General features: G+C 44.4%; 2 protein-coding genes across 5 annotated transcripts in view; one reads left to right on the top strand and one right to left on the bottom strand.

The window, feature by feature from the left end:
* The window catches only part of ATG14 (autophagy related 14), a 39,115-nt gene extending 22,387 nt beyond the window's left edge, over positions 1–16,728 (top strand). The window contains exons 6-10 of the mRNA XM_043920485.1: positions 839–1,068; positions 2,269–2,386; positions 3,821–3,911; positions 4,000–4,085; positions 13,745–16,728. Coding sequence (XP_043776420.1) covers positions 839–1,068; positions 2,269–2,386; positions 3,821–3,911; positions 4,000–4,085; positions 13,745–14,051 — 832 coding nt within the window. The 3' untranslated portion in view covers positions 14,052–16,728. The remainder of the gene's footprint in view (positions 1–838; positions 1,069–2,268; positions 2,387–3,820; positions 3,912–3,999; positions 4,086–13,744) is intronic.
* A 6,287-nt stretch (positions 16,729–23,015) lies between these two features.
* The window catches only part of FBXO34 (F-box protein 34), a 70,057-nt gene continuing 65,244 nt past the window's right edge, over positions 23,016–27,828 (bottom strand). For all 4 annotated transcript variants that reach the window (XM_043919770.1, XM_043919772.1, XM_043919773.1 and 1 more), the window contains one exon: positions 23,016–26,264. In XM_043919770.1, coding sequence (XP_043775705.1) covers positions 24,113–26,264 — 2,152 coding nt within the window. In that variant the 3' untranslated portion in view covers positions 23,016–24,112. The remainder of the gene's footprint in view (positions 26,265–27,828) is intronic.

Genomic DNA, 27,828 nt, shown 5'->3' on the forward strand with positions numbered 1-27,828 from the left:
ACACCAAACTGTGGTAATAGTCATTGGATTGCCTTGCAGTGCAAAAACCAACCAGTTACACATCAAGAACACTACTGATGAAGCAGTAGAAACTATTCATTTTATTTAAATTAAGTCTTGACCGCTGCATGCCCGTCCTTAGACTGCTGTGCAGTGTGGTGGGAAGTCTGTAGAAAGCATGTTTGCTGCATGCTGAAAGCTACCAGGCTGAAGGAAAGGCCCTTGAGTGAGTTGCTGGTGAAACTAGTTTTTTTGTTTGTTTTTTTTTTTACTATGGGACACTTTCTCCCCTTGAAAGAACAGTAGAAAAACTTGGGTTTTAAAGAGATTTTCAAAAGTCATGTGCTATGCTATGCAACTCAGCTGGTCAGCAAATAATGTCACTCTTTGCTAATTTTCCTGTTTTGAAAAATACAGTTTTTCATTCATAAAAACATGCTACTTATGTGTAATGGGATTTATTATTTTTGAGTGAGTTAATAATTTAAATATTTCTCAGATTTTTAATACAGTAAATATTAATAGATCTAACACACATACACAAAAGCTCTTTGGAGTCCTCAGAATTTTTTGAGCACATGAGGGGGTCTTAAGATCACATGGTTTGAGAACCTAACACTTGACGCCCTTGTTCATGGTGCCATCACGCCCACATGCTGTGAGCTTCTCTGCATGGCTGCTTTGTCCTTCACCTCTAGAAGGACTTGCTCACCTCTGTATTTTCCAATTAAATCCCTGTCCTTTCATGCATCATCCCAGTGTTCCATGTACCTGCCAAGTAACTGCACACTGTTTAAAACCCAGTGCCTTTACCATCCGTATGATCTTTGGTTTGTAGAGATCCTGCAGACGTGTCTTCAGAGAGCGACAGTGCCATGACCTCCAGCACCGTGAGCAAACTCGCTGAAGCGCGGAGGACGACTTACCTCTCGGGGCGATGGGTCTGTGATGATCACAACGGGGATACCAGCATTAGCATCACGGGGCCTTGGATTAGCCTTCCCAACAACGGGGACTACTCAGCCTACTACAACTGGGTGGAAGAGAAGAAAACCACGCAGGGGCCTGGTGAGAAGCAAGATAGTGTTCAAAAACTTTTATAAATTTTTTTTTAATTGAGGTGAAATTTATGTAACAAAATGAACGTTATAGAGTCAGCGAGCTGACAGTGTTGTGCAGCCATCACCTTTGTCAAGATCAAAAGCACTTTTTTCATCCCAGACAAAAGCTTTGGGGCTCGAATCAGTCACTCCCATTCCCTCCTCTTCCCAGCTCTTGGCAAACACTGTCCTGCTTTCTGTCTCCATGGATGCTTTCTGTTTGTTTCACAGAGATGGGATCATACAACGTGTGGCCTTGTGTCAGGCTTGCTTCACTTAGTGTGTGGTTTTCAGAGTTCCTCCACATTATGGCATATACGTTTCATTCCTTTTACGACTGGATAATATTCCTTGTGTGGCTCTGCCATATTTTGTTAATTGATGAATGGACTGAAAACGTGTGTTAATATTTTTTTAGATATTTCACCTTTTGGGGTCAAGTGTTACTTATATAAAAAGATCTCACTATTTAAAGAAGTGTATTTAGCCTGTTGGTTCCCATTTTTATAGCTTCTAACTTTGTAAATAACTTTTTTTTTTTTTTTTTACCAGTCCTAAGTGGAGATTGAAATACCCCAGTAGAAAAACCCTTTAAAATGCCACTAGCTTCTCTTTGGTGGAGAGAGATGATGCAGTTAGTTATCCAGCAAGTATTGACTGAGTGCTTTCTGTCTGGCACGTGCTGGTGTCATGCACAAGGCGATGTCACCAAGGCAGGTGTAGCCCTTTGCCTCTCTGTGGAGAGGAAAGGAAGCAACTCATGGTCAAAGGCATCACACTCTGAGTGTGGGCTGTGGGCAGAACCAGCACTTCATGGGGTGGGGCTACAGAGGAAGGGACTATTACTCTGTAGGGTAGTCAGGGGAGGCCTCTCTGAGGAGGTGACTTTTAAGTTGGTCATTAATTGCATAAATAATGCATTGTCCAAGCAGTTCAGACTTCAATTTCATTTATGCTGGGTCTGGTTAGGCCCATTTGCTTAGGTTATATTCCACTCATCACAAATTATAAATAATATTAATGTCTGGCCATGGACCTTTTATTAATAAAGAGTAAAGCTTAGCCGTCAGTAATGTATTGATAAAACCACACATCCCAGAAATCCAGGTTCATTAATGTTTTTGTTGAAATTGAAGTTTTTTGTGTATGGCTGTTTTCTACTTTATAGACATGGAGCATAATAACCCTGCTTACACGATCAGCGCTGCATTGTGCTACGCGACTCAGCTGGTCAACATTTTGTCTCATATACTCGACATAAATCTTCCCAAAAAGCTGTGCAACAGGCAAGTGATTGAAAGCAGTGATGTCATCTTTATCATGGCTCTCTCATGTTCCTGTTGTGTTCTTTATTCTAATTAAAACAATGGGAGGGGAATTGGGGAAGGACAAGAATTTAAGTATTATTGGGACTTTCCAGGTGGTCCAGTGGTTAAGACTCTGCACTTCCACTGCAGGGGGCATGGGTTAGATCCCTGGTCAGATCCCGCATGCCTCATGTATGGCCAGGAAAGGAAAAAAAAAAGAATGAAGGATTTTCTAAAAAGAAAAGATCTGACCGTGAAATACTTCATAAGCCCAATGTGTAAATTTGTGTCATTATCTTAAAATTGCATGTGACGTGTTTGAAAAGACCACAGAATTCTCTCATAGGAAAAGATAATTTAAGGGAAAACCAGGATACACAGAGGGTGTGCTTATGTGTAAGAACTCAGTAAATTGTAACACTTTCTTATTTAATTGTAAAGGTTTATAGTCCACCCAGTTCCTACTAAGATCTTCCTACCTCCCATGTTATCCTTGTATTTCACGTAAATGTTAATGTATGTAATTACCACCACCACCACCACCTCCCTTTAAACACAAAAGGTATTGTGCTAAACTAAGGTGCTCTACGCCTTGCTTTTTAAATTTGTTTTTATTTATGAAGATTTTTTGAGTATCTGCTGTGTGCTTGGCACTATTCTAGGCACTGGAGGGGGTACACTGGTGATGAAAATATAATCTCTGCCCATTTGGTACTTAATTTTAACAGAGAGACACATAGTAAATGAACATTGTGTCAGTTGGTGATGAGGGTTGGGAAGAACATTAGAGCAGGTGAAAGAGTGGGAATGTGGGGCGGGGAAGAGTTTACCACATCCGAGAAGGGTGGGTATGGATCCTGTGGGAACCTGGAGGAGGCTGGGAGCAGGCCACGGGGATCCCTGGGCAAGGAGAAGGGCAGGTGCAGAGCCCGGGGAGAGGGAGAGGATGAGGCAGTGGGGATCCAAGTCTGCAGATCCCGTGGGGACCTTGTAGAGCCACTGTTGGCTTTAGCCGTCCCTCTGCCTAATATGGATAGTCACAAAGTTTTCCTTTGTACAAATATGCCAAGATCTTACCAATCTGCTGCGTCTCCTGCTCATACCTCAGAGAATAATCCTGTCCATTCGTTGTTTCATTAGTGTGCAGATACTTGTGCAGAGTAAGTTTTCAGAAGTAGGGCTGCTTGGTCACAGGGTACATGCACGTGTAATTTCTGGAAGCAGTGAAGTTGCTCTTCGGGAGAGCAGTAGCTCATTCCTAGAAAGTTCCTGATAGGTGCAGTTTATTATGAGGCAGAGGGCTTGGGGTGTGTCTTGTGCTAACTGTAGTGTAAAGCGTACTCTTTAAAATGAACATTTTAGCAGAATTTTTTCAGGAATCACAACTTTACAAATTGTCCATTTGTTTTGCAGTGAATTTTGTGGAGAAAACCTCAGCAGACAGAAATTTACTCGAGCAGTGAAGAAACTGAATGCAAATATTCTTTATCTGTGCTTTTCCCAGGTATGGAAAATACGCCATGAGCTCAATTTTAATTTGTTACATGGTTGAAAATATTAATCTCTTTTTTTTTTTTCCCCACTTTTTCTAGCATGTAAATTTAGATCAATTACAGCCACTGCATACACTCAGGAATCTAATGTACCTGGTCAGTCCGAACTCTGAACACTTAGGCAGGTAAGAAGGGTGTTTGTTGCTTTTCTCTAAGTGGTGTTATTGTGATGACTTGTAAGTAGAGTTGCTATACCTGTGAGCAGGGTGCAGGGGCCTGATCCCTAGCCCCAAACTCTCTAGATGGGACAGAGATAACAGTCCTGTGCGGAAAGAAACAAGGGTTAGTCATGTTTGATCCCTTCTGGTCCTTACATAATCTTTTCTAAGAGGAAATAAATGGCAACCTTTTTTAATACCTACAGCAGAATAGAAGCCATATGTTCCTGGAGTGGGGACTTCTTGTTCTGTCTCTGAAGACCAGAGGCTGTTTCTTTGAATCCACATCTGTTTCTTCCTTAGCTCAGCCTAGTGTCTCCCCCAATTCTTATGCATTTTCTTTTGTGCCTGTTCATTCTTTTCCATTATAATAATCCCTCCCTGTGTTCTTTTTGTTGCTGAGTCTATCTGGCCGCCATTTGCTGGAGATAAAGGGCATTAGAAAGTTTATGAAATGAACTAGTTTGAAACCCCATTATCCTAAAAAGAGGAGTAAGTTCACCAAAATGACCAATCAGGACTGGTCTGTGGGATCTTTCTAGTCTCTCAGCCCACGGAAGCACAACATAGATGAGACTTATCTTTGGGGCCATCCATGCACCCGTTCTCTGGGTGCTTATCTTTTTCCCTTGCTCTGAGAAGTTGGTCTGTACATTTCTGCAGATATGACTTGGTTAATATATTTGAACTTTTGAAAGAGAACAAAGGAAAATGAAAGGTGGGAAAGTTCTTTGGGGACTCCCTCCCCCATCATTCATTTTCTTTGATACCGGAACCATGGCTCTAGGGGAGACCCCCCACTGACCAGGGTGCCTGGCTCCCTCCAAACTGCAGCGAGCCTGATCTTGGTCATCTGCTCTTAATCTTGTCTTGTGTGTCTTCTCAACTCTCCCCCCACCTAAAACAGTGCTTAACTTTTCTGGGACATAGAGCCTTCTGGAGAAAGCTGTGAAATCTCTCCAGGGAACCGCACCTACACCTAGAATTCTACATCATTTTATAGGGAGGTTATTTGCCTCACCCCAAATCACATGCATTAGTTCACAGGCCATAGGAACCTGTTAAGGTAGCCATCCCATTTTTAGTGGTTGATGCCTATTTTTGTGAGTTTGCTGCTGTCTTCTCTGTACATTATTTGTAAAGGATTCCACATGAGGAAATTTATCTTTGATAATAACTGCTAATATTTATTGAGCCAACATATATGGACAGTGGGCCAACTGCTTGACCTGTATAATATTGACATGATAGATGGGAAAAAGGCAATGAATAAAATTCAGTTCTCATTAATAATTAAAAACTATTAAAAATTTTTAAATAGGTTATTAATAAAGGATATTTACTACAAACCTACATCAGAAACTAGTATACTTACTGACATGTTACTTAGGTAAATGTTTAATAGAGTCTTCCCCTTATAGTCAGAAAAGGCCAAGAATGCCTACTATCACTACTGTGTTACTGCTCTGGAGGCCTGGCCAAGGCAAAACATTTTTACAAAGAAGGTGTGTTTATATTGGGAAGAAGGTGACAATGTAGATGGTATGATTATCAAACTGGTTATCCAGGAGAACCAAGAAACTGTTGGAATTGATTGATCAGTGGTGACTAGATACAAGTTCACCATAGAAAGAGCAATTGCTTTCTTATATGCCAACAGCAACTAGTTAGAAAATGTAACGGATAAAAGGTCCTTTCTGTTGTGGCAACAAAAAATATAAGTTATCTAAGAATAATCCTTACCAAATACTTGCAAGTCTATATAAAGAAAATATGAAAATTATTCAACATATATTTATGGAATGTCTGCCGGGCAACTGTGTGAGGTATTGAACAGAGTGAAAGCAAGCCCGAGGCTGTGAAGGCCCTGAGCGTTCTCTAGGATGGGAAGGCTCGGTGTGGTAAGAATGCCGCTTCTGCCCAGAAGGAAACCTGATCGGAAATTTCAACAGATGTTTCATGGAACTTAAGTTGATTTCCAAGGTTCAGCTAGAAGCGCAGTCTGAAAGGAAATTTTGAAAAAAGAACAAGGGATGGGCTTGGCTCCTTTAAAACATAGCATGAAGGTAATTAAAACCTTTATTCCCTCAGCATGCGGATAGGTGGAGCACTTAGAGGAAGAGAACAAAGAGTCCAGAAACAGGCACATGCGTGTGTGCGCGTGTGCATGTGTGTCCGTGTGTGCGTGCGTGTGTGTGTCTGTAGGAACATCATAGATGATAGGGTGCCATGTTGAATTGGATAAAAACAGCAGCTCAATGGTGGTGGGCCAGTTGGGTATTTCTGTGGGGCAAAAGTTGGAATCATACTGCATTCCATATGTAAAAATAAATTCCAAATGACATAAAAGACCTTATTACTTTATTTAAAAAAAACAAAACAACCTATAAAGGAACTAGGAGGAAAGACAGTGTGGGGAGGGAATTCACAAGCAACCCAAAAAACCCAAAAACCATAAAGGAAAGGAGTTACACATTTTACTGTGTCAAAACTAAATGTCTCTGGTAAAAGACACCATAAACAAAGTTAAAAGACAAGCAACAGGTGTGTTTTGTAACCCTTACAATAGGCAGCAGACTAAAATCTAGACTAAAGAAATCTTTCAAATCAGTAAAAGACAAACGAACCTCAGACAAAGGATTTAGGCGGGAATTTCACACAGAAGTGCAAGTAGTATTCAAATGAAAAAATCTTCAGCCTCAATCAAGAGTAAAGAATTACTATTCTAAATAGCTTTCTGTCCATAGTTTTCAGCCATAAGTTTAGCAAAACTGGAAAGGCTTGACAGTACGCAGTGTTGCTGGAAAACAAACACCTTTCTTCTAGGGCAGATTCCCTTGGTGGGTGTGAAGCTTTCTCTGGGCTGCCCTCCATTCTGAGGGCTGGGTCTGACAGGAGTACACATGCACAGCCAGGTTGTTGAGTTCGTGTTTGTGAACCAGAAGGGCGGGAAGTAAGTTTCACGAGTCAGGTCCCCTTTCACACCTGCCTCAGTTGGAATTAAGACTTCAGAGAGGTTGTTGCAAGAACCTGGGTTCTGGCTGCTTCCATTAAGACTAGCTGAACTGAGGATCCCATCCTGAGCCCAAAATAAACTTCTTCTTTGAAATAAATTTACAGAAAAATAGCAATAAAACAAAAATAGGGCAGAAATCAGTTCAGTCACTCAGTTGTGTCCAACTCCATGTGACCCCATGAATCGCAGCACGCCAGACCTCCCTGTCCATCACAAACTCCCGGAGTTTACTCAAACACGTCCATCGAGTCGGTGATGCCATCCAGCCATCTCATCCTCTGTCGTCCCCTTCTGCCTCCAATCCCTCCTAGCATCAGGGTCTTTTCCAATGAGTCAACTCTTGGCATGAGGTGGCCAAAGTATTGGAGTTTTAGCTTCAGCATCAGTCCTTCCAATGAACACCCAGGACTGATCTGCTTTAGGAAGGACTGGTTGGATCTCCTTGCAGTCCAAGGGACTCTCAAGAGTCTTCTCCAACACCACAGTTCAAAAGCATCAATTCTTCGGTGCTCAGCTTTCTTCACAGTCCAACTCTCACATCCATACATGACCACTGGAAAAACCATAGCCTTGACTAGATGGACTTTTGTTGGCAAAGTAATGTCTGCTTTTTAATATGCTATCTAGGTTGGTCATAACTTTCCCTCCAAGGAGTAACACTGTTTCCACTGTTTCCCCATCTATTTGCCATGAAGTGGTGGGACCAGATCCCAGGTACTTAGTTTTCTGAATGTTGAGCTTTAAGCCAATTTTTTCACTCTCCTCTTTCACTTTCACGAAGAGGCTTTTTAGTTCCTCTTCACTTTCTGCCATAGGGGTGGTGTCATCTGCATATCTGAGATTATTGATATTTCTCCCGGCAATCTTGATTCCAGCTTGTGCTTCATCCAGCCCAGCGTTTCTCATGCTGTACTCTGCATGTAAGTTAAATAAGCAGGGTGACAATATACAGCCTTGATGTACTCCTTTTCCTATTTGGAACCAATCTGTTGTTCCATGTCCAGTTCTAACTGTTGCTTCCTGACCTGCATATAGGTTTCTCAAGAGGCAGGTCAGATGGTCTGGTATGCCCATCTCTTTCAGAATTTTCCACAGTTTATTGTGATCCACACAGTCAAATGCTTTGGCATAGTCAATAAAGCAGAAATATACATTTTTCTGGAACTCTCTTGCTTTTTCGATGATCCAGCGAATGTTGGCAATTTGATCTGTGGTTCCTCTGCCTTTTCTAAAACCATCTTGAACATCTGGAAGTTCATGGTTCACATATTGCTGAAGCCTGGCTTGGAGAATTTTGAGCATTACTTTACTAGCATGTGAGATGAGTGCAATTGTGGGGTAGTTTGAGCATTCTTTGGGATTGTCTTTCTTTGGGATTGGAATGAAAACTGACCTTTTCCAGTCCTGGGGCCACTGCTGAGTTTTCCAAATTTGCTGGCATATTGAGTGCAGCACTTTCACAGCATCATCATTTAGGATTTGAAATAGCTCAACTGGAATTCCATCACATCCACTAGCTTTGTTCGTAGTGATGCTTCCTAAGGCCCACTTGACTTCACGAACTATAGAAATGATCCCTGAAAGTATAGTCTTCCACTTGACTTCACATTCCAGGATGTCTGGCTCTAGGTGAGTGATCACACCATCGTGATTATCTGGATCATGAAGATCTTTTTTGTACAGTTCTTCTGTGTATTCTTGCCACCTCTTCTTAATATCTTCTGCTTCTGTTAGGTCCATACCATTTCTGTCCTTTATTGAACCTATCTTTGCATGAAATGTTCCCTTGATATCTCTGATTTTCTTGAAGAGATCTCTAGTCTTTCCCATTCTGTTGTTTTCCTCTATTTCTTTGCACTGATCACTGAGGAAGGCTTTCTCATCTCTCCTGGCTATTCTTTGGAACTCTGCATTCAAATGGGAATATCTTTCCTTTTCTCCTTTGCTTTTCGCTTCTCTTCTTTTCACAGCTATTTGTAAGGCCTCCTCAGACAACCATTTTGCCTCTTTGCATTTCTTTTCCATGGGAATGGTCTTGATCCCTGTCTCCTATACAATGTCACGAACCTCTATCCATAGTTCATCAGGCTTTCTGTCTATCAGATCTAGTCCCTTAAATCTATTTCTCACTTCCACTGTATAGTCATAAGGGATTTGATTTAAGTCATACCTGAATGGTCTAGTGGTTTTTCCTACGTTCTTCAGTTTAAGTCTGAATTTGGCAATAAGGAGTTCATGATCTGAGCCACAGTCAGCTCCTGGTCTTGTTTTTGCTGACTGTATAGAGCTTCTCCATCTTTGGCTGCAAAGAATATAATCAATCTGATTTCAGTGTTGGCCATCTGGTGATGTCCATGTGTAGAGTCTTCTCTTGTGTTGTTGGAAGAGGGTGTTTGCTATGACCAGTGCATTCTCTTGGCAAAACTCTATTAGCCTTTGCCCTGCTTCATTCCATACTCCAAGGCCAAATTTGCCTGTTACTCCAAGTGTTTCTTGACTTCCTACTTTTGCATTCCAGTCCCCTATAATGAAAAGGTCCGATGCTATAAAGAGCAGTATTGCATAGGAACCTGGAGTGTTAGGTCCATGAATCAAGGCAAATTGGAAGTGGTCAAACAGGAGATGGCAAGAGTGAATGTCGACATTCTAGGTATCAGCGAACTAAAATGGACTGGAATGGGTGAATTTAACTGAAATGACCATTATATCTACTACTGTGGGCAGGAATCCCTTAGAAGAAATGGAGTAGCCATCATGGTCAACAAAGAGTCTGAAATGCAGTACTTGGATGCAGTCTCAAAATGACAGAATGATCTCTGTTCGTTTCCAAGGGAAACCATTCAATATCACAGTAATCCAAGTCTGTGCCCCAACCAGTAATGCTGAAGAAGCTGAAGTTAAACAGTTCTATCAAGACCTACAAGACCTTTTAGAACTAATACCCCAAAAAAAAGGACAGAAATACTTAGACCCTTTACCCAGATTCACCTTTTTTTTTGTATTTTACCGTGTTATCAACATCAACAAGTCTAACTGATACAGTACTCTAGTGCCCAGATGCACATTTTGTCTGGCCCAGATAACGTCCTTGATAGCACCGCCCCTGAGCATAGGATCCAGTCTTTGAGTTGGATGTTGTGTTCAGTGCTGTTACCTCTTTTACCCTTTAAATCTGGAACATTACCACAGTCTACTTTGTTTTTCATGACATTCCCGTTTGTTTGTTTTTAAATAGATCTTTTATTCTGAGTTTGCTGTTTCCTTGAACCATGGATCAGGTGTACACTGCAGGCTGGAGTGCCTCCTAGGTGAATATCTGCTGGCCGTCACATCCAAGGCCCACTGTGGCCATCTGTCCCTCACTGGTGATGTTAATTTGATCACCTGGTCAAGATGCTCTCCAGCTTCTCCTTTTAACACTTCCCGTATTTTTCCTTCCTTGCAACTAATAAGCAGACATTTAGGAGACATTTTGAGACCATGCAGTTATCCTCATCAGAATTTCCCCCTGGATTTTGTTATCTGTTGTTTTTTTTTTTCCTATCTGATCCAGCCTTTACCATATTTAACACATCATTTTTATCCAAAGTTTATAGCTTACTTTAGGGTTCACTCTTGAGTTTGCTATATTCTATCAGATAATTTTGAAATATTTTGCAAACGAGACTGCCTAAAAGCCAAAAAGATGGCTTCCTGAAAGCCAAAAGATTGTTCCCTTAGTCGATAAGAGTTAACTCCCTACAGGATCATGAGAAATGAGTACTCTTAACTTCAGAGTCTTGAATAAAAGGATGTCAGTTATTCAGCTAAACTGAAAACTAAAGGAATGATTTTATAGTCTTTATTCCCAAAGACATTAAGTGAAAAGACTTAATTCTGCTAGTTAATTCTGTGTTGATGTGTGTGTGTGTGTGGCTTGGGGTGTGCTGGGCAGATCATCTCTAAGCTAGAAGTGACGGGAGAGCGAGTGGAGAAATGTCTTCTGCTCTTGCAGGTTTTCAGAGATGTAGGTTACTCGTCAGAACTAAAATTGTGCTGACTTGTCACTTTGGGAATCATCTTACTGGCTTATTTTTCGTTAGAAGTACTTAATTCAGCACCTTCTTCAGGCCAGCTGGACTCTGCTTTGTGGAATTCTGAGCAGAAAACTGGAGTCCAGGTGGCTTCCATCAGGGAGCTCCGCCTGGAGGAAGTGTCATTTTCCCCACCTTGCATCGCTCCTGCCTGTTTCCTTGGGAAAACCCTTAAAGAGAAGGTCTGTGGGTGATGGCAGTCTCTTGCCGAGAAGGACCCCAAGAGCAGATCTGGCAGCATCAGAGAGGAATAGAAAACAGGTTGTGCCTCTTGGGCTGGCTGGAAGGAAGTGACTGCTGTGGAGAGCTGGCCAGGGTCTGTGAGGGGCCCCAGGGGCGTTGGGAGATGAAACCTGGCAGTAGGTGCTGAGGGCCCTGGACAGAACAGAATCCAAGACTTCTGTGTTCAGGAAAACAGGGGCTAAGGCTAAGTCCCTCTTCGTGGCAGAGGCGCTTAAATTGTGTTCTTGGTGGGCAGCTGCCATGAGAGGAGCGGTGGTAGCTCTCAGTAAGCGAGGGGGTGAAGAGGCGGAGCGGAAATGGGACGCTGACCAGGAGGTGGGGTGCGGTGTAGAGAGGACCAGAGCTGGGGGGACCAGGAGGTGGAGAGGGGGGCTTATTTGGTCATGGCAGGCAGGAGCGTGAGGGAGGAGGGGAGAGTCCCTGCTGGCTTGTATTTTGAGACTGGCGGGCTCAGACATCGGAGAAGATGAGTGTGAGAGTTTAGCAGCCCTCAGTCGGAGAGCTCTGGCAGGCTGGAGGGTATTTGTGAGTGGAGCCGGGAGGACAAGAATCTGAAAAAACATCTTTGGGGTAGACCTGTCCGAGAAAAGAAGAAGAGAAGGGGGACAAGACTGAGCTGTAAGGAGAACCTTTTCAGGAACCAGACAAGAGATACGGAGTTAACATGCTGGTACCATGGTCAGGAGGTGGAAAGACTGCTGGGGAGAGACGTCCCTCAGTCCTTCCTGCCTTTACCTCTTGCACAGTGAGGGCTGCTGGGCAGGATGGAGGCCTGGCCAGCTTGGGAGCCCCTGGTCTGAGTGGCTCTTTGAAAAGTAAATTGCTTACTGCAGACCGGCAGGGAGCCCTGCAGTGCCTCTCCCGATTTAATTAATACTCGTAAAGCCCCCAGACCTGAACAGAAACGTTAGCTGTTACTGTTGCTGTGTTCTAGCCGGGAACCGTGCTTGTCTTGAAAGAAGGAAGGTTGCCTGACCCTGAAAAAGTCAGTCAGAAGGTACAGGTCTGATGCGGTGCGCTGGGGGCCAGTGCTAGGGTTTCAGCATTCCAAAGAGTGCGAAGAATTTTGGACCATGAAATAAAATGACAGACTCTACAATTCTTTTTTCTCATGTCTCCATTACTTTTGCTAACGTCTGTCGTTTTCCCCTAAATCACTGTCAGTGAAATTCCTCAGTGAACAAGGCTTTGGTCCTTATCTTGGGGACCACAGCAGGTAGAGAAGGGCTGCTGGCGTGACTGGTCCCATCCTGTAACTGGCTGCAGGGAAATCCCCCAGAGGGGCAGTGGGCAGGCTGACTGCCCCCCTGAAGGAGACGCAGCCTGGCTCCCCCAAGGCAGGAGCTGGGAAGAGGGCAAGGAGAAGGAGCAGGGGCAGTGTGGAATTTGTTGACAAGGGTTCCATGGTGGCACTGAGGAACCATCACAGGCAATGAGGCCTGGTTTGGAGGTGATGATGTCATTGGGGACCTTTGGGAAATAAAAATAGCTTTCTCTTGAAATGTAGTACAGAAATACACACTATTCCAGATGAATATATTCTGAATAGTTGTATCTCTTTCAATGCTGTAAATGCGTCCCTAGAAAATTATGTAATATCTTAAAATGTGTGCAGGAGCTTGCTGTTGACATAAATCCAAGGAAGCGTTGTTAACATGCATACAACTCTTATCATTTAGCCCCTGTGAGTGCCAGGAGTTTAGTAACTGGGAGCTTACATAAGGCAGAAAACACCTGTACAGTTCTGTTGTTCCGCTAATTACCAGCGTATACCTCAGCTGACTGTTAGAATTCTCTCATTGGAATGCATAGATACAGCAGTTGTTTGAAACAGGAAATCACATGTTGGACAAGCATGCCGTGTCTCAGTGGATGGGCTTTTTCCATTCAGGGTCTTCACAAGTAGGTCAAGTTGAGGGAAGGTGTCACGTGGTGGTTTTATTCATTACTTGGACAGCCGTCATCATTTAGGTAACTGATGCGTGCTCAGTCGTGTCCAACTCTCTGCGACTGCCCTGGACTGTAGCCAGCCAGGCTTCTCTGTCCATGGATTTTTCCAAGCAAGAATACTGGAGTGGGTTGCCATTTCCTACTCCAGGGGATCTTCCTGACCCAGGGATTAAACCCAAGTCTGCGGGCACAGTCCTTACCACTGAGCCGCCTGGGAAGCACCTTTCTTAGGTAAAGAAGCACTCAATTCCAGGCCAGTGGAGGGTGCGGCGGTGGCGCTGGTCCCTGGCGCCCCACCAGATCTTCCGTCTGAGAGTGGTGCTTGTCCCACTGTCTGCCTGCAGGTCGGGGCCCTTTGAAGTACGAGCGGATCTGGAGGAGTCCATGGAATTTGTGGATCCCGGAGTCGCTGGAGAATCAGACGAGAGTGGAGATGAACACGTAAGTGACGAGGAAACTGACCTGGGCACGGACTGGGAGAACCTGCCAAGCCCCCGCTTCTGTGACATCCCATCCCAGCCCGTGGAAGTCTCCCAGAGCCAGAGCAGCCAGGCATCCCCGCCCATCGCGAGCAGCAGTGCTGGTGGGATGATCTCATCGGCCGCGGCCTCCGTCACCTCCTGGTTTAAAGCTTACACTGGACACCGTTAACGGGCAGTGACCAAGAGGCACCACTACAGCCTGGAGAAAGCGCTTCTTCCACTCTCTAGTAAACATTACGTGTTTAGCTAAGATAGTGCCTGGAACAAAAAGAGGTTAAGCTGTTGGGGTTTTTTGTTTTTTAAAGCAGGGAGTCTAGCATTTCTCTTGGTCAACTGGGCAATGGTGATGACCGACATGCTTATGATAACAGAACAGAGAGGTCACAGGTCCTTCTCCCAGACCAGTGCTGGTGGAGGAAGGCCCTGTTTGGTCAGTTTTATTGAGGCAGAAATGCAGGGAGCTCCCTCTGAGGACAGGACATGGACCCCACAGACACGGCTGACATGTTGGTCCTTGTGATGCTAAGACTGTTGCTAAATACTTTGTTCCAGAGATTGAATCACAAGGAAGTGATTCTTGATGATTAGGACTTGAAAGATGAAAACTGTTTAATATGAGTTAGTTTTTACGCCGTTAGTTTTTTGTACAGAGAATCGGCAGGCAATTTGAAACACGTGGTTTCTTTATAATTTGGTCATGTTCGGTTTTTAGGTCAAGGATTTTTGTTTCATTTTAAAAGTGTGGGTTTTTTTGGTTTAGTCTTGTTTTTGTTTTTTTGGAGGGAGAGAGGTAGTTTAAAACTGATTTCACTTGTGCTGCTCCATTGTGGCCCGTCGGACATTCCTGTTTTCTTTCTCCCCACACACCAAAGAAACCAAGGTCTTTTTTTCTTTAGGACCCATATCCATGAAGAGAAGAAATGCTGGCTGCAATACTGTCCTAGAGATTTAAGAACTGTTTTCTTGTGTTTTGAGGGAAATTAAGTTCATTCTTACCTAGACTGAATTCCTACCACCCACACTGTGTGCATTTTGAAGTTGAACTATTTTCCGTGGGTAAAAAGTAAGTCATTAAGGTTGTTCCCTTATGGAAGCCAAATGCCTGCCTGGGCACAGGTTAAAAGCCACTGAAGTGGCCTCTGGTCATTCTTCTGCTGTCTGGTTTCTTTCTAAGGGCTTTAGTAAGTAGCAGGTTTCTCCAGGGAAAAGCACCCTGCTTGTTTGTTTCCTAGGTCTTTGTTGCTCTAAGGACACTACCTTTGCTCTGAAATGCAGAGCACATCATTACAGCTAATACTGCTCTTCTCTATCCTGGGAAAGCTCTGATGGAAAGAATTTTCTCTCACCAAGAGATCATTTTCAGCTAATGTGTCTTGTCCTTCTCTTAGTGACAATCTCATAAGAAAACCGTGGAGAGGCATTATGTACAAATATGTAAGTAGTTTTTTATTTTTAATAACTACAAAAAAAATCCTATGTAATAACTACAAATGAAATCCTATGAAAAATTCCTAGCAGGCATTATCACCATATCTTGTTAGTGTGACTGGCATGATAGTACCTCATAAATCACTTGGAGGTTTGTCCCGCCCTAGCTTCTTTTCTCGTTGTAATGATTATAGTTGATACTTTGCCTCCAAATCTGAGGTGCTATATATAGCTCTTGCTATTTGGTATACTTCGTGTTTGGTAGAGTGTGGGGTAGAATTGCAGAGAAGAATGTTTATTCCTACCCAGGAATCCTGAGTTCCCTGACTTTATGAATTTTCCACTGAGGGAGGAAACAGGCTTTTCCCCTTGTGGGTTCTTATTACAGCCAGTACGGGTTTTAAGTGCTGGCCTTTGTGATTGCTGGGTTGCATCGCCCCATCCATGTCTAAAGAGTAGTTCATAGAGGGTGGCTGCGGTAGACTTGAACAAATACCAAATGAACTTAAAATCTCACGAGATGAGAGTTGTCTAGGCATTCAGACCCTCAAAGAGCTTAGTCTTGGAACACTGGGATTTGGGGCTTGGGGGTAGAAAACAACTTTAGCTGAAAAAATGCACAGCAGTCACAGTTCTTCTCAAGTAATCTTCTTATGAAGAAGATATCACAAACTAGAGTAATTCAATAAAACTTACATGGATATGGGAAATGTAGGGATTGATAGGGTATGTTTTGTTTTAATATCAAATAGAGGCACTTTACTTAGGGTTAAATGGTCAAACCTTTAATGGTTTTGAACACCAACATACTGGCTTAACACTGCTGAGATATTTTGGTTTTCATTATTTTGCACTGGATCCACCCTGTAAATATTCTTAAATATACATTTCAACCACTGTTTGTTTTTTCTACTCTCTTTGCTGCTCATTAAAATCTCTCATGGAGGTGCCAGAACCATATGTAAACAGCTTTTTAAAAAATTGAAGCTGGTATTTTTTTTTTTTCCTAAACAAAAAAAGCCATAGAACTTGGTCATGTTTTCCATAGTAAAATGATTTGTTGAAACAAGGTAATGCTAGAAAAACTCACAGGCACCACATAGGCTGCTTTAAATGGTCTGTTAAAGACTGTTTTTGTAATGGGGTGTAACAAAGAGAAGTTTTGCACATCTGTAAGTTCAGGGGGAGAACAGTGTCAACATCGGGGAGTGGACAGAATTCATGTAAGGAGTTGTGCATTGATAATATGGGGAAGAACGTTTGGTGGCATGCTGTTAAAAGAATCTCCTCGAGGCGTCACATTGCAGGGATTCCCCACTGCTCTGTGACTTCCAAACCAGTTTGAGTCATACAAATAAATGTTTTCTAAACTTTTATTGTATTATTGCAATAAATCTTTTAATAGTACTTTGCAAATATGTATGTCTTCTTCAAGCTCTGATTACTCATTTCTACTGATAATAAATTGAGGGTAGCAAAAATGAGATCTAACTCTGGAGTATTTTATACAAACTGTAGGATTTTTTTTTTTTTTTTAAGAATTTTTTGCCATGTGATGAAAAATGCCTGTTAATCCTTTTTTTAAAAAGTATTTAGTGGTATTACAGTAATGGCCCATCTTCAGTAAGCTTGAAATTAGTTGCATACTTGCTCTGAAGATGCATTTTTGTTTGGTAGCTATCATTTGATGCGGATCACCAACAGTGACTTTTGGTGTCTTGCAACAGCCCTTTAAGGAGGGAGGGAGGGAAGGATGGGGCCTCTGGGTTGCCCATATGGAATCTGCCTAAGATTTCTTCAGAACAAGAGAAAGGGAAATGTTAGAGGCAATCTGTCAAGCAGTGAGAACAGCAGAATCCTTCCCCTCTGTGTTTTGAGTAACTATGTAGTCTCTGCCAGGTGGGTAATCCGTACCTTTCAGGTTAGATTACTGTGAAGAGGGGCCACGTGCAAGGTGGATGGGGATACCGAGAGTGATGACTGCAAAAGAGCAAGAGCAGCTCAGACAAATGCTGAGGCACTGTTGCCGTGGTCATCCTACTCTTTTTTACCTGCAGGAAGAGGCCAGCCAGCAGTAGCAGAACAGGCAGGGAAATGCAAGGAGTCCTGAATAGGGCATGTGCTTCCATGTCAGTCCTTCACCTTCCTGGGTAACAGTTAAAAACATCCTCCCATCTAATGGGTACACACAGATTCCCAGTCCTCAGACTTAGATCATGATTGATGCAGGAGTCAGGTAGAAGCAGATGGAAAGAACTAAGGATAAATTTGTCCTCAGTGGTTGGGAGGTCATTTGAAAATTGCTTCAACAGCATGCACTGGGAAATTTGAAACCAACTTCTGGGCAAGTTATCTGAACCCCAGCTGTGAAATACTCAAGAGAAGGCCACCAGTAGCACCCTGTTCGAAGGATCTGGTGAGAAAGTATCCCCATAAAAAGGGTTCACTGTCTGCTTAGAGTTCCAAAGATGAAGTGTCTTGTTTTTTTAACCAAAAAGGACCAGTGGGACCATCTTTTCTAGAAGAAAAGGGATGGTAAAACAGCAAGAGGTGCATCAGTGACTTTTTTGTTGTGTTTTGTAGGAAGGAATGAGGTAATAGTCTGGTGGGAGAAAACCTGATGGAGAATTCAAATGGTCCCTTTAAAAAGTGAGAAATAGGCAGGGGGTATCTGACAGCACTAGGTAAGCTGAAAAGTGGGTGGGAGTCAGTAGGGTGGAAGCAGCTCAGTCATGAGGGCACATTAATACCTTCAGGTCCATATCAGCTTGTTCACCATCTCCCCCCTTGGGCATGGCTTTTTAGCATTTACTTTATGACTTCAGAAGACACCTGGATTTTGAGGAAAGGGCTCTCCTGCCCTTCCCAGAAACTTATTTCCCTAAATTTAAAACATTATGAGGAAGACATTTTTAGAGCATAAGCAAGTAGATGGCTCTTGATTTTAACAACAGAGGGGCAAGTGGTTTGGAAGGTAGTAAATGGGAGAGACACATCTCCTAACCACAGGATGATTAATAATGATAGAAATGGTATATCTTCTGCATCAGTAATGTATTCAGTAATAGTTGCCGTCAGAGTAGGAAGGACCATGTCTAGCACCCTGGACTTGCACCCTAATGGTGCACTTATTTTCTGGCTTAGGGATACTGGTACTGGCTTACGTTGGAAGTTCTGCTGCACTGATGGCCTTGGAGAAAAAGTCTGCTGAGGCCTGGAATGCTCTTGACCAAGACCTTTAGTGCCCAAAACATATGTGCATTAATGTTTCAGAAACACTCACCTTATAGCAGTGCTGTCCAGTGTAATATTTATTGTAGCCCACATATGTGATTCTAAACTTTCTGGTAGTCTCATTAAAAAGGTAAGAAGAAATTGGTAAAATGTATAATACAGTTTAATTCAAGATACCCCCAAATACTATTTCATCTGATTAGCGTGAAAAATATTAAAATGGCGGAGGCGGTTGGGGGCAGGCTGTAGGAGGGTTCATTTGTATTCTTGCCCTGGGCCACAAAAGCTGGGGAGGGCTTACCCCTTTATTTACACTTAAACCCTCCTTGAATTCACTCTTTTCTGGGGTGTGTCCACAGTCCTGCTGAGAAGGTATGCAATAAAGAGCCTCAGCAGAGCACTCACTGGGAGCCTGAAGGGAGACTGCTGACCTGGGAAAAGATGGGGTGAGAGGTCCCAGCTTAGACGCCAGGGCAGCCAGAGCACTGTCTCTGCTTAGGAGAAGAATCAATCCAGGCTGGGGTGGAAGGATTGTCTGTGGCAGGCCACACACCCTGCAGCAGAATCGTGCCTGGCTACCCATACAGGAGACTTGGTGAGGAAGAGCAGAGGTCATTAATGGCTCTGTCCCAGAAGAGAGTCCCGTCCATCCCTGCCTTCCCACTGGGCTGCAAATATGCAGTACACAGAAGGGCCGTTTCCCCTCCTAATGGATAGGGCACTAACAGATACAACTTTGCTCTGCATTTTACTGATTGGCAAATAGTCGATTTTGAATCTCGTTTTGAATCTTCTATCAACTTCTTCAAACTACTTAATAGACATCTAAAAATACCAGTGAGTAAAGCAGTTTTATTCTCTGATGGGGGTGGTAGGGGAGGTGGACATAAAGGAGGGAAATAATTAAAATAGCACAAGTGATTCTGCCCAAGTTAATTAGGAGACATGATCTGCTCATCACTCAGCAAGCACAAGTGCTTTTACAGGACTTGCACATTTCCCACCACTGTGCCTGGTATGTATCCTTTTCTACTGGTGGGAGATGGACGTGCAGGACTTCATTTCAGCTGTATGCCATTTTCTCCATAAATGCTGACTTCTGAACCTAATCCCTGCTGGGTTTTGTCATTCCAAAGAGAAAAGCAAAACATTTAAGTAGAGGTTTCTAATTTTAAACTTTTATAGCCTTAAAAGAATCTTAATCCAAAAAGAATTTGAGACAACAGGTCCCAAAACTAGTTTGTTCTGAGGTCTGTTCTCTACTAAGTGAAGAGGAGATGAGGGACATTTGAGAGGGGAAGGTTTCACTTTGCATTTCAATCAGAGGAGCACCACGTCTCACCAGAGTTGTTGTAGCAGAGGAGATGGGCATCTCTTTGCTCCCACTCCCTTCCCAACTGCCGATTTTAGTGGCTCTGCTCCTTTAAGATTATGTATTAGTCACGTCAGTCATGTGTGGCTTTTTGCGACCCCATGGACTTTTCTGCCCGGCTTTTCTGTCCATGGAATTCTCCAGGCAAGACTGGAGTGGGTTGCCATTCCCTTCTCCAGGGGATCTTCCCACCCCAGGGATCAAACCCAGGTCTCCTACATTGCAGGCAGATTCTTTACCATCTGAGATACTGAATAATACCACGTCAAGCAAACCACCTAGAATAGGTGTTACTGCCTAACTGAGTTTTGCTTAAACCAGTTAGATGTATATACACTGGAAGTCCCCCAAGGGTTCATAACCACAGTGATGTTTGCTCTTCCCATGAGGTTATGCAGACACCAACTATGGCCACACGCTTCGGTGCATGTCATAGAAGGGACTGCACATTTCCCATGAAGGTCCTTTCACCAGTCACGGAGATGGCAGCACTAGCTTGTCTGAACCCAAAGTGACACCCGGGATAGAAACTGTCAGATTCCCTAAGGGCCCGCTGCTGTGCATGGCAGAGAACGCCTTTATGTAAACACAGCATGGTGCCTGACAGTAAGGGCAGGTAATGCCAGCTCTGGTACCTGGCGCAGTCTATGGTACAGCAGGGTTTTGGCACAGACGGGCTTTAGTCTTTTTGAGGTAGGCTGTGGGAGGTAGAGGAAGAATAGCCAGTCTGCTGAGTAAAGAAGGAATAGAGGCTATTAAAGCAGTGCTGGGGGTGGGGGGGGGAAATGCCCAGGAAGACCCACATAATAAAAAATCTGAGGCCAGTTCATAAAGTTTGGCAGGGAGGCCCTGAAGTCCAAGTTAGAAGGGTGGTTGGACAGAGTCCAGGAAGGGAACTCCGAGATCAAGCTTAACTATCAACTGACAACCTTCCGCAGTTGGGAAGCCCAAAGGAACCCGCTGCCAGGGAAGACATGACAAGGCCCAGATCACACCAAACACAGCCGGCAGTCACCCAGCAAGACTGCAAGGGCTGCTCCGGAAGCGACCCTAACCAAGAAAGCTCCCTGGGACCAGCTGTGGCCAGAGGAAAAGATCCTCCCAGGTCCCTTCATCCCTCTTCATGTTTCTTATACCAGGAGTTAAGTAGAGCGCAGTCAGAACCGGCCAGCACCCCTCACATCAACGTGACGATTATAAACATTTCGTGGCATGTGCGTGTCCTGGGTGTGCGGCCCTGAGGGGTGTCCTGGCCAAGCCGCCCTCCGTGAGCCCTGAGTGGAGTTGCAGAGCAAGGTCCAGGCACACAAGAGGCAGCAGAGAGGAACTACCAGGTGAACCAGCTGGGCAGGGCAGGTGGGGGCTGCCGAGGAGACGCCGCCTGTGCAGTTGGCAGTGTGTTAGGGCAGGGAACATGCTCAGTTGTGAATGAGCCTTCTACGTGGCCATATTAATGCCAGAGGCATTTTGACAAGGCCTGAAAAAATGTTTTAACCTTGGCCCTTTTGCCCTTTCCTGTCTGGATTTTCTTTCAAACGGTGAAGTGAGGGGTGGGAGAGAGCTGCTAGGCCAAGTATTTCAGACCCTCTAAGCAAAAGCTGAAGGGGTTAGTGTTCTTTATTTGGGTCCCCCCGGGGGCGGAGTTCGGGTGAGCCTAGGGTCCTCACGCCCACATTATTTCCTTTCGTGTGAGTCTAGGATTCTACAGGCAGGCGGGGAGCACTGCAGTGCTGCAGAAGCGAGGAGTGAACTGGTTTCCGCAGCTTGGCACTAGGGGGCTCTAAGGCACAGCATCTTTCTCCTAAAGGGAAAAGCTACACTTGTCTAGAAACGAAGACCAGGGAGGAGGCGCCCTCTGACGCCACCTGCCAAGGTTCTCTTACCATTCACACAGTCCTGGGAACTGGGTCTTGCATGGGGTTCAAAAGGGGTCATCAGTGATTTCTGAGGACCCCAAGAACTGCATGCCAAGATGGGGTTGGGCCGCCTTGTCTTCTGCTTTTTGTCAGTCCAGGCCCTCACACTCACAGCTTTGTGTCCCACGTGAAACCAGATCCAGGATGGCTGACCTGGGAGAAGCACCCTGGGCACATGTAGAACCAAGCACCAGTAACAGTGAAAGCTGACTCACTCTAGGCACTTTCTGCACACCGCGCTGTATGAAGTCCCGCGAGTGCACACCTCCTTCACTCCTGAGTCAGGAGTGAAACCAGCCTATCACATCAGGGAGGTACCGAGACAGCCGCTGCAGAACAAACCACAGGGGAGGACAATGAGTACTGGAAACTTCGGCCTTGGGGATGGAAAGCATTCGCCCTCACGTCGGCTGGGGTGAGTCACGAGGAAGGACACGGACGTCCTGAGGGGGGACGTCAGCCTCGTCTGGTCCTGTCGGAGGTATCATGATGTGCCTGCTTGCTCAGCATCCAGAGACACTTGCTAGTTTCCCCTTTTCAGGGAGGAGCAGCTACTGCCTAAGGGTAAGGGCAGAAAGAAGCTGCTCTGTGGCCACACCACCTCCGCCACAGGTGAACCTGGCTCCCTCGACTCCAGCCTTGCCCCACTGCTTGGCAGTCCTGGCCAAAGCTTCACTCCACCTTCACATGCTTCTCCCGCAGAACCCGCGGTCTTCAATCATCATTGCCATCACCCCGCCCCCGGAACACTCACCAGGGCCTCCTGACAGCCAGGAGCTAATGCGGCTGCAAGGCTGTGTTGGCGGCTACTCAATTCAAGCCAACCTAGCTTGCAGGTCCTCCACAGCAGCTTTCTGGGGCCAGATACTTTCCAGCCCCACAAGGCATTACATGAACACAGGTCTGAATATATCCTCACTGACTTCAAAACAATTAACTCATCATGCTTAGATAATAATGCCTCATCCAACAGGAAATAAAGGCAGTCCTGGGCAGATGAAAGCAAAGTAAGTGTTAAAGGTCTGTAAAAATGTAAGCTCACATTGTTAAGATGGCCTCTTTCCAGTGGTAGAATTCTCTTTCCCCCTCCCAACAACTCAATTTTTTAAACAAATTCTTAGGACTCAGTTTATAATATCTCTAGTATTACCTCAAAAAAGAAAACAAATCTGCAAAACTCAAGTTCCACTTAAGATGCATGTTTTTATTGAAGTTAAAAAAAATTTGTAACCAGACAGAAAGAATAAAATAGACAAAAATGTTATAATCTGACTATATAATATTCTCTCATTCTTGGTGAATCACTAAAATATAACAAAGGATTGTTCTCTATGCTAATTTTTAAGGTTGTCCAGTTAAACCATTATTTGGTATCCTTTCAACAGGTTAACCTCTTAACTATTTAGAGTTTCTTCTCAGAAACATTCATATATTATACAGAAAACATTCATAGTTTATTTGGGAAACATTCATATTTTATACAGGATGTACAAATTTGAGATGAGACCCCCCCCAACCCCAAAAAAACCAAAACAACCCACACGATTGTAGCTGCAACGCTATCCTAGCTGCATTGTGGTGATTATGTTCAGTCAGCGTCCACTATTTACAACTGAATTTTAATGGTGTTATTTACAGAGGGGCCAAAGCACTCATCTAAAGCAAAGGCGCGCGGGTTGAATGTGCACTTTCATAGCCCTAGGAAAACACAACCATTATATACACTGTAAACACCACAGGCCATGAAATCCGTCTCCACTCACAAACATCAACCTCACAGATCAAGCATACAAGGTCTAAGTAAGGTGCCTGACTTTTCCTTTGTAAGCATACTTTTCATCCAAGAGTACTGCTATTCCTTTCATAGGACACTATTCACTTATTTCAAATATGGGGCCAGTGCTCGAAACATTCCCGGAACCCCTTTTCGGGGATTGCCTGCATAGTCTGTGATGAACTCTGCTGAATGTTCTTGATGGTGGCAAGTCTTCGTCCTCAAGGATTTGATTTGGGAAAACAGGCACAGTTATTCACAGCCAGGTGAATCAAACGGTCGGATACAACCCTGAATCAAACGTGAGGCACCACTATAAAATGATGAGACCAGTTTTCTTATACAGATCATAAATTCAGAGATTTAAGATGCCTGAGCAATGGCGGTCCTGATGGAGTAGCAGAGATTCTCCTGGAGTGATGACTGAGAGGCAACACTCACTGAAATGGTGTATCTAGGTGGTGTTTGCAGTTTCTGAAATTGGTCTGTTGCCTCGCACATACACTTTAGTACTCCTCCTCAGCTTCAGTCCCTTTTGCTTTCTTATGGATTGCCCGATTAAAGCTGTGGCAGGCAGGGACCCAGTGATTGTCATGGAGCCCCAGCTTACAGCCGGGGAAGCCCTTCTGAGACCGGTGGCAACACATCCAGTAGCCCGGGCCGTAGGGCAGCGCCTGGCAGTAGGGCTTGGGGTGCCACCGGCACAGAGACACATCCCCTCTCACGTACTTCTTCTTGCACTGCTTGCACGGGTCCTCTCTGTAGCGTGGATCCCGCACCCAGCGAGAGTCTGCCGGCCTGATATTGTAATATTCAATGATAAACTTGAAATAGCAGCAGGTACACTTAAGAGCCACTAAACTCTTAGTAGGAAGTAACCTGAAGATTTTCACCATGATGTGGTGGGGCAGAAAAGCCATATACTGCTGAGGCTCTAAAAGCTGTTGGATCTTAAACCTGGTCTCCAGAAAGTCATGTGACACCTGCTTCTTCCAGCTGGATGCCTCGAGCACTGGTAACGTACTTTCCACAGGAGACGCCAGTGGGACAAATGCATCAGCTGAGGCGCTTTTTTCCTCAGGTGCACTGTCACCTTCAGCAACCTCTTCAAGCTGACTGGCCTCGGAAGACTCTTCTGTTGTGGCTTCATCTGACTGGGAATGGCCTGACTGGTGCTGACCAGATGGCAAAAAAAACAACATCCCTGGAAGTGGGTCTTCACAAGACTCCGATCTGGAAGGCTGGTCTTTCTCCACCTTGGACACAGTGATACTAATGCACAAAGATTCTTTTTTGCGCTGATCAGGATTTTGGTTAGCAAGTGGCACAAGCTCTTCACTAATGCCATCAACAGCATCTGTGGGCAATTCAATGGCTTGGGGACAGGTGCGAGGAGGAAAAGGTGGGCCAACCAGTTCCTCTGTCATTTCCACATCATGCCGGTTGCTGCTTTTCATGGCAGTCTGCTGATCTGGCTCTAATTCTGCACTGTCCGTGTGCAAACTCAGGCCTGCCGGCAACGAGGGACAGCCTCGAGGCGCACCGTCCCAGGCCTGGTCCCCCTGAGGAGAACAGCGGTCAGCTCTTAAGGGGCTGCAGCCCACAGATACAGACCCCACAGTTTTCACCTGAGTGTCAGGAACCTCCAAGGCGCCTTTCTCTGCTTTGCTTTCCTCAGCCTGGGTGCCATTCACAAGCAGCACGCGGCCCACATTGCGGCGAAAGCTGTTATTCCTCGAGAGGCTCCCGGGCTCCCGCTGGCTCTGCCGCTTCAGGCACTCGGACTCCAGCCTGGCTACCATGTCGAGGACACGGACGGGCTCGCTCTGTGGTTCACCAACCTCAGGATTTCTCCTTTCTGCAGGTTCTTCACATGCTCCTGGGGCGGACAAAGGCTCGGGGGCTGGAGGTCCACCTCTGGATTGCCCGGAAAACCGCACCACAGCAGGTGAGTGAGTGCAGTTTTTCGCACAACTGGCTAGCAGAGCGCTGGCTCTTTGCTCAAGGAAGGCCACCATCTGTATGACCGACAGAGGCCTCCCGGCATACATGCCGTCCCCGCCGTCACTCACGTAATGCACAGAACAGTGCTCGATGCCACATGCAAAAGGCTCAGGCTGGTAGCATCTGCTGTTGATCTCCTTCATCCTTTCTAACTGTATCTTGGCTTTTTTAAGATCCCCTGATTTTTTCCTTCTTTTAGTAGCTCTCCCATCAATATCCCAGGAGCTTTTTATTTTCATAGATCCTATTCTATTACTGCACTGGTGGGCTGCAAAGAATGCTATCTTTTCCTTGGTATTTCCCGGTTTCACAACAGCCCAGATATCGAGTGGCCCTTCCCCTTCTTCACCCTGGTGGATTGTTGCAGATGGTGCATTCTTCTTGGTTTTAACATTCAAGCTGCTCTCTTCAGGACTCTTCCCACTCATGCTGCACAGAACATTTGGAGAAAGGATTCCAAAAGGCTTTCGAGATGATGCTTTACCAAGACAGGCTGAAGGAAAGACACTTGATTTCATACAGCTAGCTTTGCATTCTTCATCGCTGACAGCCCGTTGGTGGCTCATAGGAGTTCTCAGAGTTTCTGTGCCGATTTCCAGAGGTTGCCCTTTCTTCTGGAATTTCCAGTATGGCTTAAGGTGCATAACAGAGGTTCTACAAGAAGGAAAGACACATTTGATTAAAAGTCTGATTTTATTTTTAGAAAAGCTTTTTTTTTTAAAAAAACTTATACTCACATGGTTCTAGCAAGTAATAGAAACATTGTCTTTCAGTTCACTAAATCTCTACCAATTCTCATTTCCACTAGTTTTTCATATACAAATCAAGAACAACAAAAGCAAAAACAATTATTTTCCCTGGTTTACATGCTGGAAAATAAATTTCAGACTGAGTGACTAGACTAAAGGAATTTCAGGCTGGCATTAATTAACATTCTATACATAAAATTAGTACTTTAAATGTAAAAAAAGTTGAACTTACTAAAGACACTTAAGTATCAGTATAAGACACAGTATAGAAGAAACAATAGTATAAAAGAAATCCATCCAAAATCCCTGGTATATTAACGCTTTTCTAAGTCACCATAACTAGCATTTTATTGATTGCAAAACAGTATATCAGAATTGTTATATTGCTTTCTAACCTATTGTTACTGTTGAGTATTTTAGACATCTAGAACGAACAATCTATCTGTATAAGCTCTTAACTGTCAAATTTCCTGCAAATAAAATACAAAGTCCACAATCTTCATTAATTCACTGGTTCAAGAAAAAAGTTCCTGTTTTGTTCCCTGGCCAGGGATGGAGATGGGAACCATTTTATAAATCACAAAGATAATTACATTTAGAGATACATGTTCTAGTCCTTGTCATATCACTAATGGCTAGACAGGTTGATTTTACCTTGGGTGAGTCAGTTCCTCTCCGGGTCTGAGTTGAAATGTTAACTTGAGGGGTTGGGATACTAGTCTAGTCAAAGCTATGGTTTTTCCAGTAGTCATGTACGGATGTTAGGGTTGGACTCTAAAGAAAGCTGAGCGCCAAAGAATTGATGCTTTTGAACTGTGGTGTTGGAGAAGACTCTTGAGAGTGCCTTGGACTCCAAGGAGATCCAACCACTGCGTCCTAAAGGAAATCAGTCCTGAATATTCATTGGAAGGACTGATGCTGAAGCTGAAACTCCAATACTTTGGCCACCTGATGCAAAGAACTGACTCATTGGAAAAGACCCTGATGCTGGGAAAGATTGAAGGCAGGAGGAGAAGAGGACGACAGAGGATGAGATGGCTGGATGGCATCACTGACTTGATGGACATGAGTTTGAGTAAGCTCCAGGAGCTGGTGACGGACAGGGAAGCCTGGCGTGCTGCAGTCAATGGGGTCGCAAAGAGTTGGACACAACTGAGCAACTGAACTGAACTGGGATACTAGATTATTTAATGATTTTTGTTAGTTTGTATGTCAAGATATCCCACTGCTACACAGAACACCTTGGATTGAGAAAAACAAGTCTTGTCAGGATGCCTGGTCTCCCATAAAATAAACCAACAGCCCAAAATGAACACCTGCAGTCACAGATTGGTGGGAGTGAAGCAAGGGCTTTCACAGGTCTAAGCATGTGGGCTCTCAACCCACTCTTGTTCCTACGGATACAGTCTAAGCCACACACATGGGGCAGTCCGTCACATCCCTTTCTCATTCGCTCCGTAACAGTTACC

This window comes from Cervus elaphus, chromosome 12 (genome assembly GCF_910594005.1).
Source record: "Cervus elaphus chromosome 12, mCerEla1.1, whole genome shotgun sequence".
Lineage (NCBI taxonomy): Eukaryota > Metazoa > Chordata > Mammalia > Artiodactyla > Cervidae > Cervus > Cervus elaphus.